The 18362-nt window shown below is 47.0% G+C and overlaps 1 protein-coding gene across 9 annotated transcripts in view; it reads right to left on the reverse strand.

The window, feature by feature from the left end:
* Positions 1-18362, reverse strand: part of DDX4 (DEAD-box helicase 4) — a 429564-nt gene that overhangs the window by 170041 nt on the left and 241161 nt on the right. For 8 of the 9 annotated variants that reach the window (XM_029577062.1, XM_029577068.1, XM_029577077.1 and 5 more), the window contains one exon: positions 12140-12292. The exons of the other annotated variant lie outside the window; for it this stretch is intronic. In XM_029577062.1, coding sequence (XP_029432922.1) covers positions 12140-12292 — 153 coding nt within the window. The remainder of the gene's footprint in view (positions 1-12139; positions 12293-18362) is intronic. 9 annotated transcript variants of the gene reach the window in all.

Below are 18362 nucleotides of genomic sequence, written 5' to 3' on the forward strand. Positions count from 1 at the left end.
CTTGTGCCGTCGGTGGCGATGTTTTTCTTTCCGATCCCCTCGCCCATCCGGGGAAGGGATGGGAGTCGACGGCCGTGAAGTCATCGATGGTGGACGGTCACCGGAGGGTTGACGATGATGGTGCAACTTCGACGGTGCCGGTTCCGATGACGTCGATGCTATCGATGGCGTTGGGGTGCGAGCATGGAAGAGGAGCCCCATCTTCTCCATCCTGGCCTTGCGACCTTTGGGCATCATTAAGGCACATTTGGTGCAAGTCAGGACATCATGCTCGCTGCCTAGACACAAAACACAGACCCTGTGGGGGTCTGTGATTGACATAGTCCGGGTGCAATCCAGACATCGGCAAAACCCTGTCGCCATGGCCTTGGGCCAAAAATTTAGCCGCGGGATTAGCGACTGTCGACAGGCCTCAAGGGCCAAATTCGACGTAAGTCGACAAAAAACGGTAAAAAACTTACCGGAATTCCGCGAATGTAAAAATTTGCTGAAGGGAGACCCCCGAGGGGCAAATTTTCTTCAGAATATAGAAATTCAGATTTCCTGTCAGGAAACGTGGTTAGGAGCTCCTTTCACCGCGTGGCAACTGCCGCGCGGAAAAAAGAAGACTGAAGGGAGACCCCTGCTGGCTGCAGGGTCAGTGCCGTGCTGGGCATGCCCAGTAGGGGCCAGTCAAAGTTCTGTTAAACTTTGACAGAAGTTTTCCGTGGTGGGCTCCATCCTCGATGTCACCCATTTGTGAGGACAACCATCCTGCTTGTCCTGTAAGAAAGGTGGTGACCCTTAGCTATTGTGTGGTTTGGTAAAATATATTATAATCTTTTGTACAAAAACAGAATTGCTCCAAATTGTTTCATTAATAAAATTGTGAAGTATAGTTTTTCCTCTTTCTATATTTTATGTCAGCATTTTTTTTTTTTTTTAGCAGAATCCTTTTTATTAAGATATGCAACTCATAGGCAGAACAGTGGCATACAAATACAAGGCAAAACCAGAGACAGCGAGTAGTCATTGAGAAAATTGAAACAACCATCATGTCCTCCCCCACTGCTTGTCAATTACCAACATGCAATCGTTTTTAAACCAATGAAGGCACCCCCCCATTCATCCACTGACTCACTCACAGACAGCCCAACACTTCCAGCCATTCATCATCCGTCTAGCTTTCAATCCACACATCCTATCTACTCCCTAACCCCTCCCCCCCCATCCCAAGGAGACCAACAATTCTGTACACAACATATGAGATACAAAGAGAACTGCCGAATTCTGCAGTTAATCCTTACAGCCAGATATGTCAGTACTTGTCTCCTGTGACTATAACTCTTCCCAGCTAGACTCAAATTAAATCACGTTTTCAAGATGTGCCTAAAAACCAAACAGTCACCTTAAAACCTCTTGGAAACTCATTCCACATCTGAGAAATCCCACATTAATAGGCCTGCCTCTGAGTTAATCTCATTGTTTTACCTAATGGCACACAGTAACCCATCTTCAGGCTGATACAGTAAAGCGCGCTCAACTGAGCGCACTGTTTTACCCGCAGTTGGTTGTCCACTACCCCTTATACAAGGGATATAGTGCATCCAAAACGCACGTCCAAACCCCCCCCCCCCCCCCCTCAAAACTAATAGCTGTCATTACATACAAATGCATTTTGATGAGGGAATTAGTCATACGTCCCAGCTACAGAAAAAAAAATTGCACCTAATCCACACATTCAGGGCCGGTGCAAGGGGATTTGGCGCCCTAGGCGAGCCTTCTCCCTTGCGCCCGTTGCACCGCCACCCCCCGGTCTCAGCCCCGATTCCTACCTCATTCTCGATCACGCCCGTTGACTGTGTGGTTTTCCGGTCACAAGGAGGTTGGGCACTGCTCGCGGCCCGCCAAATCTCCACTCCTCTTTGCCACCCGCTTGCGGCCCCATATGACTCGCACCCAATGGCGCACCAAGGGTCTCCGGCACCCAGGGGCCAATGCATTTGTGTGCCTCTCCAGCATCGTCCCCTTAATCTTTCTTGTACTAATGCTTAAGGTCACAGAAAATCAGTGGTGTCGCTAGACAGAAGAATTTGGGGGGGGGGGGGGGGGGGGGGAGCCAAAATGACATTTCTTCATCACACCCACCTCTATAGCATGGATCCTGCTTTAAAATTGGTTATTTAAAAAAAATGTTAATAAAAAAGTCCAAAGGCTCTTCTGGGTAATTTTAAAAAGCTGGCCAGTTTCACACTATAAAATTATTTGATAGCCTCATTCAACTAATTCTATAGGGCTATGAAAGTGAAGTCAGGAATATATAGGAAGGAACAGAATGTCAATACAAATCCTGCATCTTCAGTTCTCTAACTCTGTGCATCCACTGAAATTCCCCTAAACAATGGAGCTTGGATGTTTCCCTTACAGCTCATCATACTAAAAGATATTTTCAAATTCTGGTGTCACCTCACAGTAACAGCAGCACAAACACCTTCCACTGCCAGGCACATTGTGAACTAACACAAAACCCCGCAAAAAAGACACTCAAAATCTATACTGCAATCCCATCGTAACATAACAGTAATAACACCAAGGACTCAAACAACAATAACCCTACCTTTGAAAAAGCAAGGGTAAATATTACACTGGGTCCTAGAATACCAATACACCACCTACTGAGGAAACAAAACAAACCCGATTGCTAATGATCCCTATACAGACACTATATGCAAGAAGAATCTCTCATCATGGTCACACATACAGAGCAGAGACAGCAAATACAGAATAAAGCCACAAAGTATAAACAGAAATGTACAGACAAAAACTGAACTGTATAACGCATCACGCCAGACTCTATACAGTGTAACAATGGAAAAACAAAAATTTCACCATTCCTTGTGAAACAAATCAATAATATAAAGATATATCAATCATTAATCATAATTATAAAACCATACAAATAAGATAATTTCAAAACAGCTGATGAATAGAATATCCAATAATTAAAGATGCATGCAAATTTTGAAAGCTTTACCAAACACCAATAAAATATTTCAAACAGCAGACACATCACATACTACCCAATAATTAAAATGGTAGTCAATCAAGAAAAATGAACTTAACAAGCCACCTTTACTTACCCTCTCCAGCAGTTCTCCTACTCCTTTCTCTTGCAGGCCATACCCGCAGTAGCTGTTGAAGCTGTCCTCACAGTCCTCTTCCTTAGGGACCACAACCAGTCTCTTCTCTCTCTCTCTCACACACACACACACATATACCAATCACCTCTCTGGCCAGTCTCTCTCAATCACACAATGCTCTCGCTCTCTCTTACTAACACACAAGCTCTCAATCACACACGTTCTCACTTACAAACAGGCTCAATCACACACATGCCCTCTCTCACAGCCACAAGCCAGCCAAAAACATGCTCCATCTCTCTCGCACACACAAGCACCCTCCCTGACTCACATATACACCACACACATACAGAAGCACTCTCCCTGTCTCACATACACATTACACTCACAGAAGCACCTTGCTTTCAGACTTACTGCATTTTTCACTTTTACTAAAAGTGAAAGTGATGCTCCCAACCATTAAATAAGAAAACCACATTCCTATCAGAAGGTGGCTGTCCTCCCAAGGGACAGCCACCTACACCTTCTCTTGTTTTATGCTTTCAGGCAATAAAGCAAGTGTGTTTCTTCAAACTATCAGTCGTATGATTATTCATGTGGGAGATATGGAACAGAAAGACATCCTTAGCTTCCCTTTTAAATGGGAAGACTCCAGTCTTAGTCATTTAAAAATATACATTTTCTAAAGGCTTAAAAAAAAAAAAAAAAAAAAAAGCAAAACTGTTTCAGATTGGAACTATTCTAGTCTTCATGCTTAAATTATGCTTAAAAAAACCCAAAAAAACCCACCTGGCATCAGTATCGTAAATTTGTGATTTTGCTGAGATGAACATTTTAAATACTTTAATTTTTTTTTTTACTTTAGTATTTGTCTCTACCCACTTTGTTAAATTTTATTTTCCAGCAGAAGGATTCTTAAAATTTTGTAATTTCATCTTTCATCCAACTTTTCAACAAAATCAGCACACAAGTTGAGGTATATGTATTATCACACTTCATTTTTTTAATCTGGCAGATTCCTCTCTCACACACACACACAAGCTCCATTCCTTTCTTACATATACATCACATCACATACACACACACAGAAAGAAGATCGGCGCAGCTGGTCTAGCTGATCACGTGGCCGAAGAAAGGAAGATCGGTGCAGCCGGAGACCAGGCGCAGAGACTTAGGGGGCGCCGCGGCAGGCAGCCAGCCCCCGACTCTCCCTGCCTCTCCCCCCCCAGTGCCACCCTCCCGACGCCCCCCCTCCCCTGGTGGTCCAGCGGAGGGCCCAGGAGCGATCTGCCGCTCCTGGGACCTCGGCTGCCACTAAGCAAAATGGCACCGGTGGCCTTCAGCCCCTGTCACATGGTAGGGGCTAAAGGTCACCGGCGCCATTTTGCTTAGTGGCAGCGGAGGCCCCAGGAGCGGCAGATCGCTCCCGGGACCTCCGCTGGACCACTAGGGTGGCGTCGGGAAGGTGACACTGGCGGGGCGGCAGGGCGAGTCGGGAGCTGCCTGCCGCAGCGCCCCCTAAATCTCAACGCTTGGTCTCCATCTAGGCGAGCGAAGGCTGGCAGAATTTTGAAAGGGCACTTTTTGCCCTTTCAAAATTCTGCTGTCTGCCGCGGCGCCCCCTAAGTCTCGGCGCCCTAGGCACAGGTCTAGCTCGCCTAGTGGTTCCGCCGGCCCTGCACACATTTTACACTCACAAATTAACACCTGCCCAACACTGAGCGACCGTTTCCCATGCATTTTTATTGTATTGGCTTGCTTGTATCTGTATTTAAAAACAAAGCATCTGGCCTTTTCAAACTGAAAAACAGTTAAGGCAAAACCAAAAACAAGAAATTCTCTAAAAGATGGCTTGATGAGGGAAAAATAAATTGTTAGGGTGCTTTGAAAAGGTTTTCCTATGAAGCTGCACTGTACATTTATAATGAATAGACTTATAGAACTATTTAAGATTGCTGACATATCAGAATATGCTAAGGTGCTAGAAGGTAGGCCAAAGGTTAAAAAGTATGTTGAGTTTAACTTTTAAGTTTGATTCCTGCTCTTTGGGCTCAATATTCAAGAACTGCAGGTTTTTTCAAGAATCCCAGCTTCATTAATATAAGATAAAACACCAGGATACTATTAAGAGGACCTTGTGTTAATGTCAACCAATTAGGAAAATGTTATAAAAACAAGCTAGCTCACTGGTGTGCAAATTTAATTTAATGTGCAAACTGTTTCCTGAGATTGCTTCTGAATTATCTTATATTCTCCTGGAACATTCTAATAATCTATCTAAATAAAGATCTTTCTTAAACTGCAGGTATTAAGTGTTTGTTTTGGTTAACCCACAACAAAACGAAAGTCCTTTTTGCAGAGCAAATAAACAGTTTTCATGAGATATATAGTGCTTGTAAAAGTGTTTGACCATTATTTCATTTCTGTGATTTGTATTTAGTATTTTTTTCATCTCTAATATTTTCCAATTCTTTTTATTGGTGCAAGTTTTATTTCCTTACAATCTAGTGTATGTATATATTTTTTTTACATATTTGATTTTGATAAGAAAATTATTCCTTACCTGCTAATTTTCGTTCCTGTAGTACCAAGGATCAGTCCAGACAGTGGGTTATCGCTCCCTTCCAGCAGAAGGAGTTAATTAGAACTTTGAAGGATGCTTCCTTATAAGGTAGTGCAGCCTCTACTAATCCTCAGTATGGAGTATATCAAAGCGAAGAGGAAAATCAGGATGGATCAAGAATAGAATTAACAAACAACAGTGTGCAAAAGGCACAAAACAGGTCAAACAACAAACTTGCAGAATGAACATTAACCAGCCAAACGAAAAAAGGCACTGAAGAACAATTTGAGCAGAGAGGCAATCCCAAACCCAATAAAACAGTCAGGGAGGGCATCTGGACTGATCCTTGTTACTACAGGGACGCAAATTAGCAGGTAAGGAATAATTTTATTTTCCCTGTACGTACCAGGATCAGTCCAGACAGTGGGATGTACCAAAGCTTCCCTACGTAGAGTGGGCCCCAGAAAGCCCTGCTTGAATGACCCTAGAGCCAAAGGAGCCAAAAGTAGGCGACTGTATGTGTAGATAATGATGAGCAAAGGTATGCAACGATTTCCAAGTTGCCGCTCGACAAATCTCCTGGAACGAGACAGATTGCATCTCCGCCCAGGAAGCAGCCTGAGCTCAAAGAAAATGGGCCTGGACACCCGCCAGAGGTTGTCGACCCACTGCAATGTAGACCACCGAGATCGCCTCCTTCAGCCAGCGAGCAATGGTATTTTGACGCCTTGGCCCCGTTCCTCGGACCAAAGATGGTCCAACAAGCGAAAATCAGTAGTGACTTCCAGATAGCGAATGAGGATATGCTTGACATCTAGCTTGCGTAGATCTGCCGATGTGTCCGCTGAGAAGGACGGAAGCTCTACCGTCTGATTCAAGTGGAACTCTGAAACCACCTTGGGCAGAAAAGCAGGCACAGTGCGCAAGGAAACTCCCGAATCTGTAAAACGAAGGTAGGGCTCTCTGCACGAGAGTGCTTGAAGCTCAGAGATTCTGCAGGCAGAACAGATAGCTACCAGGAAAACAGTCTTCAGAGTAATATCCTTGAGGGTCGCGGAACGCATGGGTTCAAAGGGTGGACAGACCAAGATTCGGAGAACGAGATTGAGACTCCACAAAGGATAAAGAGGGTGGACCGGGGGTTTCACGTGCTTCACCCCCCCCTGAGGAATCTGATGATATTCGGGTGAGAGGAGAGGGATGTTCCCTCTTGTTGATGAAGTAGAGAGCCTAGGGCAAAGATTTGCACTCTCAGCGAGTTGTAGGCCAGACTTTTATCCAGTCCCTGTTGAAGAAAAGAGAAGATCTGAGCCACCGAGGCGATACGTGGCAACAGGTATGGAGGCACACCAGTTCTCAAACACTTTCCATACCCTGTTATAGGCGAAGGTAGATGTCTTTCTAGCCTTGAGGAGGGTCGAGATAATGGCCTCTGGATATCCACGCCATCTCAGCCGGCGCCTCCCAAAAGCCAGTCCGCAAGACAGAAGCGATCGGCCTGGGCGAAAGATACTGGACCCCGATGCAGCAAGCGTGGAAGGTGACCCAGACGAAGAGGTCCATCCACTGGGAGGCTGATAAAGTCTGCAAACCATGGACGACGGGGCCATTCCGGCGCCACCAGCATTACCGGACCCTGGTGGGACTTTATTCTCTGGAGCACCTTGCCCACCAGAGGCCAAGGGGGAAACACGAAGAGGAGAACGTGATGGGACCCAGGGGAGGACTAAGGCATCCACTCCACTCCCTCTGCACAGTACTCTCTTCTGCGACTGAAAAACCGAGCTGCCTTGGCATTCCGGGAGGTTGCCATTAGATCCAGATAGGGGGGGGTCCCCCATCTGAGGATCAGGAGATTCACCGCCTCCTGAGAGTTCCCACTCTCAGAGATCTAGATGTTGACTGAAAAGTTGGCTTGAATGTTGTCTACGCCTGCGATGTGGGAAGCCGCTAGGCAGGAGTGATGAGTCTCCGCCCACGCCATCAACCTGTCTGTCTCCCGAGAGACATGCCGGCTCCTCGTGCCCCCTTGGCGAATGATGTAGGCCACAGTTGTCGCATTGTCAGAGTATTCGGACTGCGCGACGGACGAGAGGTAGGAAGCGTTTCAATGCCAGACGCACTGCTCTGGTCTCTAAGCGATTGATTGGCCAAGTTGCTTGGGACGGCGTCCAATTCCCTTGCGCAAAACTCATCTGACACACCGCTCTCCCCAGCCAGAGAGACTGGCGTCCGTCGTGACGATTACCCATTTCAGGATGTCCAAAGGAACACCCTGGAGAAGATGAGAGATTGAACCACCAAGAGAGACTGTCCTTGGCTCCCTGCGGGAGAGGAAGGATGGAGTGGAAGTTCCGAGACACTGGCTTCCAGCAGGAGAGCAAGGCGCGCTGTAAGGGACGCATATGTGCAAATGCCCAGGGGACCAGATAGATGGTGGAAGCCATGGATCCCAGGACCTGGAGGTAATCCCATGCCGTTGGAAGCGAGAGACCAATGAATCGCTGTATCTGAGCTATGAGTGTATGAGCCCTGTCCGGGGGCAGAGACATCTTGACCAGCACGGTGTCGAAATGTGCCCCCAGGAAGTCCAGAGACAGATTGAGAAAGGCTGCTCTTGGCGAAGTTGACCACCCAACCGAGGGAGTGAAGAAGCGTCAACACCTTGTCGACCGCCCGGTGGCACTGGGCTGAGGACTTTGCCCGAATGAGCCAGTCGTTTAGGTATGGGTGCACCAAGACTCCCTCCCTCCGGAGTGGCAGCTATTACTATCATCACCTTCATGAAGGTTCGAGGAGTGGTCGCAAGACCAAAGGATAGAGCCTGGAACTGGAAATGCTGTCTCAGAATCTTGAATCGCAGAAAACGCTGGTGCGCTTGGAGGATGGGAATGTGTAGATAAGCTTCCATCAGATCCAGGGAGGCCAAAAATTCTCTGGAGTGTACCACCGCTATCACAGAGCGCAAGGTTTCCATCTGAAAGTGGGGAATCTTGAGGGCCCTGTTGACCATCTTGAGATCCAAGATCGGGCGGGAGGAACCTTCCTTCTTGGGGACTACGAAGTATACCGAATAATGTCCCCGGCCTAATTCCAGGGGACGAATCACTCCGAAAGCCAGAAGCCTGTCGAGTGTCTGCCGGACTATGAGTTGTTTCTGGACTGGGCCACATGGAGAGAAGAGTAACCTGTCTCTTAGCGACCGAGCAAATTCTAATGCATAGCCGTGTCTTAGAATATCCAGGACCCGCTGATCTGACGTGATGTTGACCCACCTTGTAGAAAAGTGAGAGAAGTCCCCCTATCCTGGGGATCGGGGAGTGGGCCGGCATAGCTTCATTGTGAAGACTTGGAGGACATCCCCTGGGCCAGACAGAGCGGGGCTGTCTTCGGGCACGAAAGGACTGAGTCCAGGATTGAGATCGAGAGGATGGCTGACGAGGAGCTGCAGTCCTTGCCTGGCGGAAACGACATTGATTCCTGAATCGGCTTCTAGTGGAATTAAAAGACCTAGAAGAACGAGGACGATCCTCTGGCAGTTTGTGTACCTTATTCTCTCTGAGGGACTTGATAATGTGGTCCAGATCCTCCCCAAATAGTAGCTTGCCCTTGAAGGGTAGGGATCCCAGCTGCGAAGCCAGAGGAGTCGTCTAGCAGAGACTGCAGAAACCATAGATCTAGCCAATACTCTCAGAATGTCATATAGAGAGTCTGCTCCATATGCTATGACGGCCTCCAGGTGGTCTGCCTGAAGTGCTTCCTCAGGAGGCAATTCCTGGGAGCTGAGCAGCTGTTGAAGCCAGCGGAAGCCTGCACGCTGAGCGAAGGAACTACAAATGGCCGCCCGGACCCACAGGGCGGACACCTCGAAAACTTCCAGCTTTCGATCTTGAAGATCTCGCAAGGCTGCACCACCCGTTACTGGAATGGTAGTTCTTTTAGTCACTGCTGAGACTGCAGAATCTACTTTGGGAATCTTAAGAAGCTCCAGGAAATCATCCGGTAGAGGATATAGCTTATCCATGGCTCTGCCGACCTTGAGGGAGGTCTCCTGAGAATCCCATTCCCTGGATAACAGTTGAAGGAACATGGGATGGGAAGGAAAGGAGCTACACGGCAGACAGACCAGCTAGAAGGGGGTCCCCTTTCTTCGCTGGTGGATTAGGCTCCTGAGGGGCCTCAATGTCCAATTCCTGTAGGATATGTGGAATGAGGGGGTCCAGCTCATCTCTCTGGAAGATCTGCAGGACTCTAGGATCATCCCCTTCCAATTGAGCCGTAGTTGAAGGTTCATCCGGATCCTGCTGAGGAACAGGACCCCCCCCCCCCCGCAGAGGGGTGTACCAAACAGACCCTCGGAGTGCTTGAGATGGTTGGAGGTACCCCTGGTCCCGGGACTGCTGACCCTTGGGTACTCCCCATGGTCTGGGCATATCCCAAGACCTCAGTGGAATCAGCCATTCTGGGTACCTTGGGAGGAGGAGGTCCCACCAAAAATTCCTGGTGCTGGCCCATTCTGGCCAGGTAAGCATTGTGAAGCAGGAGAACAAAATCTGTGGAAAACGGAGGTGGCCCCGATGGAGGAAGAGTGGGAAGATCCCCTGACGGAGGAAAAGGCTCCAGAGGTGGAACAGGTGTCAAAACCGGCAGCTGAGATGAAAAAGGAGTGTCCTGCTCTTCTCCTGTTAGCGCCGAAGCAGCCGAGTCTGGAGACAAAATGGCCACCGTTTCAGCAGTCAGCAGGATCGGGGTCGGCCCCATAGCTTTTAGGCGCCAGAAGAAGAGAACCAGAGCGGCCCTGCGGTTGAGAGGGTCCCTCCCCACCAAGAAGGCAAGCTGTGCAAATCCCCTCGCGGGAGAGCCTTGACCCGGGCTCTCCACAAGCGCAGCACCTGGACGAACGAGGCAAGGGGAACCCAGACGGAGCTGCGAGGGAACCAGCTGTTCTTAATGCGAGAAACAGGCAAGGTTTAAAGCTGCGAGAAGCAGGAAAAACCTCCACTTCAGCCTGTTCTTCCTAACGCTTCAGAGGTTCGTGGCTGTAAGAAGCGGGTAATAGCCTCCGCTTCAGTCCCGCTCTCTCTCTATCCCTCAGCGACCCACAGAGAGGCAGAGAGGAATAATGCCTCTTTGAGCCAGCTGCCCAGAGGAAAACGGCGTCTCAGGGGCAGCGGGTTGGATAGCAGCTACAGGGGGAGAGGTCAGCACCACTGACTTGCACTCCAGAGAGAGGAAATAACCTGTCAAAAGGAAATAAAAACAAGCTTACCCCGACAACAGAGATGGGAGGGATGGGGAGAGCTGCAAATAGTACTGCCTGCAAGCAATAGAATGATCCCACTAAAACAGGAGTAGATGCTACAGGAAAGTTCTCCAAATAATTCCCTCAGAAAATTCAAGAGATTTTTTTTTTTTAATTAGACTTGATCCATCCAAAAGAAAGGAAAGCTGAGGAAAATAGAGAAAATTCCTAAAATCGCTTTCTAGTCATCTCAGTGGGGAACGAAAGCCACCACTGTCATCTGCTGGAGTCAAGAGAATACTGAGGATTAGTAGAGGGTGCACTACCTTATAAGGAAACATCCTTCAAAGTTCTAATTGACTCCATCTGCTGGAAGGGGGAGATAACCCACTGTCTGGACTGATCCTGGTACGTACAGGGAATAGTTTATTTCTTCCACATAACTTTTTGGTGCCTCTCTTTACTAGTTTAAAAAAATGAAAAGAAAAAAAAAAGTTTGAGCTCTGCTATTCTCTGAGATGTGCAATCAGATGACAGCGTGAATTAGTTTTGCTATATATTCTTGGTTAGTGCTATAAAATGGATTGTATTTCACTGATACTGTTGGCCAGATATTTTTTGGTCTTCAAAATTATTTTCCTGGTTTAAAATAATTGTGTCTCCTGACACAGCTACTATGAAACATGGCCCGTATCAGGGGACTTGTTTCTTGCTCAAAATTCACTACATTTCTCATTAAAATGGTTTGCTTTGCCAAGGGACATTTTCATTTATTTTTTGCCGTGCCTTTTGTACTCTGTGCGGTATTTGTATTTCCTCTCATTCAGACATGGACTGTGGCCTAAAGCTGGCCAGATAACCTTGTCAAAAAAGAAGAAATTTTCAAAAATACAAAAAAACACTACCAGATAGGCTAAGGAAAGTAGAGGATTTCTGTTTTTCATAGAAAAACGTCCATTTAGCAGTGTGCATACAAATGACATGAACACTGATGCCAAAGGAATTGCTGTGCATGCCTAAAATGTTAAATACTTTCTGGAAAGTTCAAAAAATGTGATCAGCACCAATGACATTCATGTGATGAGCGATCCACTCGTCTCCAGAGAAATCAGAATTTAGTGCAGCAAAACATTTGTTACATTAGATACCGTGTTTAGAAAACAAATTTGCATTAAAATCTGAGGCAGTCATACAAAGTAACTATTTTAAAAGTACCGTTTTTCCAGAACCTGTCTGTGCACATGCCATTAAATCACGTCCTGCTAATATAATCGGAATGCTATATTTCTGCACTGGAGTAAGTTTCGAATATCCAGCCTTCATAATATTTTTATTCAAGGTATCACACAGTGCAGCTTCTTCAAAAGTCTGTGGAGAGAAAAATACATTAACATTCTTTTACATGATACAAGATCATGGGCTCTTTCTCTTGGGGGTGTTTTGTGGAATGATTTACGTGGAGTTAAGGGAGCTCACAGATTTCAAACTTTCATAAAACTGTTAAGGGAATTTTATTCAGAGAAGCTTTTGTCACATTTTTTTTGCTGATAGTTTTAAGAATGTTATGTGTTTTTTGTAATCCACTTACTATGGCATTGCCACTAAAAGCGGAATAAAAGTGTTTTAAATAAATATTCTTCATACAAAACTGGTTAACTCTCCTGATTTCTTTTTAATCCAATGTGTAAATATTTTGAGAAGTAGCCAATATATTTTAAGACCATCTGTTTTCCTAACCTGCACTGACAGCCACGGCTCCTGGGTGCCCAGTGCTGAGGAGGCGCCAAGGACGCACAATTCCCCTAGCGCTATTTAACGCTGAAGCTCATTAGCCTACTGCATCGAGCATCTGGGAGAGGTGGATGGGCATGCGTTAGGAAAGTGGGTGTTCAATCATGAGCGCCCGTTTCTTGTGCGACAATATTGCATCGGCCTGATGGTGATCAGATGGGCTAGGGTAGATGCTCAATACGAGTATCTGTTTTCTCCTGCTACCTGCATGATATACATGGCCTAGACTGTGTATATATTGGGCTCAGAATTCTCCTACCCCCCCCCCCCCCCCCAAGACACTTTTTTACACGATTCAGTTTTCTGTGGCTCCTCTTATTTTGTATCGTGACAATACTTTTAGGAGAAACCACAGAAAGCAGGATTTTAATTTTTTTTTGGTTGAGTGCTTCACGCAGCATGCCTTATGACAGCTCCCGGGCTGTCATTAAATTTGCCACTTTACAATGGACAATTTGGCTGTGCGCAACATTTTTGAATCGTGGGATAATAGCTCATAGCCTCATCTACATAGAATTTACATGTGATAAGCATTAGCTATGCGCTGGCTTGGACACGTGTTTTGGCCGCACTAATTCCAGTATTGCATCAGGTGTAAGTCTAGTGCATCCAAAATGCACGTGGCAATTGTACGTTTACTGGTACGCTGACCTGAGCTTCGGCATGCAAGGTCCTGACGGTGCGGGGGGGGGGGGGGGGGGGCCAGGCCTCTTCTCACTGTGGCCACTTCGGTGGCAAGCACAGAAGCCAACCAGAGTCTCGCACTGCGCAAAGACAGAGACCAATGGTGGTGCTTTCGAGATCTATGGTGCTCGGCCCGGTCTTTCCCCAGCGCAGAGGACGAAGATGATGATCCAGAAGTCTGGAAGTTAGAAATTGACACCGGCCAATCTCTGGTGTCCCCTCACCTGACGGTCCCGGAGGAGGAGGAGACAAAGGGATGAGCGATTCCCCCCCGATCCTTGGGCATCGATGGCTTCAATGCCAGGGTGGAAGGATCAGACTTACCCGATACAAAAACCTTCACCATCTTGTCCAGCCGTGCATAGCAGCCCTTTGGGGTCAGAGCGTATAATTTGTAGCCCCAAACGTCGTGTGATGCCCCCAGGCACAGGATGCACACATGTGGATGTGTTAGGGACATAGTCTGAGGGCACTGGTTGCACCAATGGAAGCCCAAGATCACCATGAAGTTAGTTTGCTCCATCTGCTGGTAGAGGTTCATAACCCACTGGGGTCCTGGATTCATCTGACCAGACCCTAAGAAAGGATAAGAAGCCAACCCTGTAATGCCCCCATCTCATCCACCACTTAGATGGATAACACTATCTGGCTAAGTGGTGGTCACTGAACATGGTCTGATATTCAAACAGCACAACTAAGCCTGATAAGTCCAAACTTATCTGGCTAAGTAGTGCTGAATACCTTCCTCTGCATGTTATAGTCAGCTGTTTGAAACATATTAGCATGTATTATTTTATTGTTATGGGTTGCTGTTTTATATTTCTTCATTTTGTTTGATTTATGATTATGGATGTTTATTTTTTCAGTTTGGTTTCTAGTTCAGTTTTTGTCTCTAAGTTTCTATTTATACTTGAAGTCTCTCTACTCTATTTGGTGAGTGTCTGTGTTCTGCATGTATGACTGAGATGAGGTATTCTTCTAGCAAGTAGTTTCTATTTTCCTAGCAGTTGTACTGGTTGGTGTTTTAGCATCTGATGTAATATTTGCAGTGTTTTTTCATAGCTAAAGTGGTACTATTTGAGTGCTGGCAGTTAGTGCTGGTTTGGTATCAGAGCATATAATGTAATTAACTTAGATTACGCACATTTTTTTTTGAGGGCTTCTGTCTAACGTCGCTAGACTAACTCAGAAGGGCAACTGGCAGCTCTACTTTCTCAGCACCCCTTGGTAAATAGGGGTGCTGAGAAAGTAGAGCTGCTTACCTGTAAAAGATGTTCTCCAGAGGACACCAGGATGTCAGTCCTCACATATGGGTGTCATCATCTGATGGAGCTGGCAAAAACACATATCAAAGTTTCTAGAATTTTTGACTGAGCATCTCTGTGCATGCATTATACCATGCATCAATACGGGGTCCCCTCAGCCTTATAACATAGAACTGAGGATTAAAATAATAAAAGATCAAAAGCCACAAAGTGGAAACCCAACTCCATGGGGTGGTGGGAAGGTTTTGTGAGGATCAACATCCTGTTGTCCTCAGAGAACATCCGTTACAGGTAAGCAACTCTGTTTTCACTGAGAAGCAGGAAGGCAGCCCTCTCACATTGGTGAATCCATAGCTACAGGCAGCCCCCAAACCAAAAAGGGGACCAACAAAACAAGTGCCAACGGGCACAACAAGAACAATGTTTTGTCGGTAAAAGGAGGGAAGTGGGCAACCTGAACAGAAATAACGGGCCACAGGAAGGAACAGAGTTGGGTTCTATACCTCAAACAAACCTCAAACAAATTCCAAAGCACAGACTGACCAACTTGTCACATTGGCCATACCTATCCAGACAGTAATGAGACACAAATGAGTGGATGGAATTTCGCTGCAGCTCTGTATATCTTCTCCATGGGGACTGCTCGCAAGTGGGCCATCAACACTGCCATGGCTTGAACAGCGTGAGCCTTGACATGCCCCCCCCCCCCCAAAGATGTAATCCCGCCTGGGTATTACAGAAGGAGATGCAGTCTGTTAGCCAATTGTAAAGTGTCTGCTTGGCAACAGTGATCCCCAACTTGTTCTGATGAAAAGAAATAAATTTGGATGGACTGTCTATGGGCTTCTGTCTGCTCCAGATAAAAGGCTAAGGCTCTTATGTAGTCCAAACTGTACAGGCCTCGTTCATCTTCATGCGAATGGGTCCTGGGAAAAAAACGTTGGCAGGACAACGGACTAGTTAAGATGAAAATCCACAACTATTTTAGGCAGGAGAACTCAAGGTGCATTCGCAAGAACACCCTAACATGGATAAACTTAATGTAAGTTGGACAAGTCACTAAGGCCTGGAGCGTACTGATCCTATGTGCTGAAGGGACTGCCACCAAAACTATAACTTTCTAGGTCAGGTATTTTAGGTCTCAGGAGCATAGTGGTTCCAAAAAAGCTTTCATGAACTGAGCTAAAACCACACTGAGGTCCCAGGACACAGCAGGCCTTAGGAGAGGCTTCAACCAAAGCAGATCTCACATGAACCATACAACTATAGGTTGTACAGAGATGGGCTTACCCTCTACAGACCTGTTTCGGCCAATAAAGGGCTATGAGAATCAAAGTCCCTTTGTCCTCACGAAGCTTCAAAGTCTTTGCTGTGGAATTGGAGGATATGTATACAGAGACCCATGCCCCCACAACGAGCAAAAACATTTGGAGGTTGGAAAACCATGGGTCCTGTATTGGGATAACTGAGCAACCTTCCTGTTCCAAGATATACTGAATAGATCCACCTCTGGGCTTCCCCACAGGCAGAAGATCCAATTAGTCACTCCTTGGTCCAGAGACCATTTTTGTAGGGTCAAAAGGAGTGATTCAGGCAGTCTACAATTGCATTCTACATATTGGTCCAAACCATGGCCTTGAGCTCCATCCCATGGGCCCATGATCACATCTGGACCACTTCCTGGAGCTCAAGGAAACTGATTTGACAGTTGTTCCTGGGCAGAACAGACTATTGGTGCAGAGCCCATTGAGATGAGCACCCCAGCCCAGGGTGTATCCATCCTTCATTAGCACAATTTGGACCTGAGAACCTTGGAAGGATACCCCCCAACTTCGGACTGGAATCCACCTGCCATCAGGTCAAGGAGTCTTGGAGGGACAGGGTAACTGATGCAGTCCTGTTAATCCTGTGTGGCATGTCGACACTGGGACCTTAGGGTCCATTGGGCTCTTCGCATGTGCAAGCCTACTGACTTGCTTGAATTTCTGCTGCGATGGCCATCAGATTGATTGTCCGTTGTCAGGGCAGAAGGGCTTTGGTCTGAGCTGTCTAGCAGGGCCCCAATGAAGTCCAATTTCAGTAATGGGCTGAGTTGTGACTTGGGGTAATTGATGACAAATCCCAGTAACTCCAGCACCTGGATGGTCAAATGCATGGGACTCCATGGCCCCTGCCCAAGAGGTGCTCTTGACCAGCCAATTATCCAGACAGGGGAACATGCACTTACAGCCTGCAAAGGTGCACTGCCACTATGGCTAAGCATTTAGTGAAGACACAAGGCTGAAGCTAGCCCAAATGGCAGATACTTCTGCTGATCAGTGGAGATCTCGATGTGAGAGAACATGTCCTTTAAATCAAGGGAGCTTAGCCTTTCCCCTTTTTGCAAGAAGATATCAAGGTGCCTAGGTAAAAAAAAAAAATTGTTTCAAGAAACCTGTTCAAGGCCCTCCGGTCTAGGATGGGACAGAGTCCTCCTGTATTTTTGGAATAAGGAAGTATCAGGAGTAGGATTCCTGCACTCTTTGCCCTGGTGGAACAGGACTACCTCTTTGGCTGCTAAGGGGGTGGGGGGAGCTCCACTAAGAATACTTTGATGCGCTACTGGTTACCAAGGAGGAATCAGGGGCAATCTGGCAAGATTCTCAATAGTTTTGTTTAAAACATTTATATTCTGCATATAGTAACTTTATTATATTATGCGGATCACAATTAAAACACTGACAGCAGTATAAAATAGAAATTTCAGATTACAGCATCTACTCTCAAACTACACCATATGGTGGAATGCTTCAATAAATACGTTTAAGGCCTTCCAAAATAATTTTTAATCTGACAATACCCAAATCTCAGCCATTAAAGTATTCCAGACATTATGCCCCCTACAGATATTGCCCGCTGTATTGAGTCCTGTAAATGAACTGCCTTACTGAAGATTCCTCCAAATAATGCCCAACAGGAGCTGGAAGAGAATGGCCTCTGCCATGGCTCTCACAAAGTTGGTGAAAGACTGGTCTTCGGGCAGAGAGTAATGCAGCTCCTCTGGAGGGGAAGGCTCCGAGAGAGAGTCATCGGAGAACACTGAGGATGAGTCCGAGAAGTCATCGGCCACGAGTCAATAGGGCACTAGGGGCCGGATGCTGAGGGCAGGGACCGGGAGGGACGGAAGGCCTGGGCCTCAAGGCCATGGGGGTACCGGCAGCATCAATGGCCTCCCAGGCATTGAGGAGGGGCATCGGCTGTGGTACACCGGAACAGGTGGTGGCCTGGGGAACCGTGGGTGTGGGTGCCCGGTCCCCGAGGCGTCATCCTCCTCAGAGGACCAGGAATCGTGATCGCTCCGGAGAAGGGTGTCTGTGGCCGAGGAGGTATCTAAGGCCTCTCTGGCACCAGTTGCACCAAGGCTGTCCAGACACTCCAGTAGAGGTCCAAACAATGAAGGCGGAGGCTCGGGCACCAGTATGGGAGAGGCCAGTGGCACTGGCAGCTTGATGCTCTGAAATGCTTTGAGCACAGCCGATTGCACCCTGCGGGCCAACTCCTCCTAAAAGTCCTGGGTGGTAAGGACTGATGGAGCAGGACAAGGCATCGCCGGTGCATCCTCTAAGGCAGAGCTTTCCAAACTGTGTGTCGGGACACGTTAGTGTGTCGCCTGCAGTGTGCAGGTGTGTCGCGCAAGCCCGGTCAACTCTGATGCGAGT

This window comes from Rhinatrema bivittatum, chromosome 1, assembly GCF_901001135.1.
Source record: "Rhinatrema bivittatum chromosome 1, aRhiBiv1.1, whole genome shotgun sequence".
NCBI lineage: Eukaryota > Metazoa > Chordata > Amphibia > Gymnophiona > Rhinatrematidae > Rhinatrema > Rhinatrema bivittatum.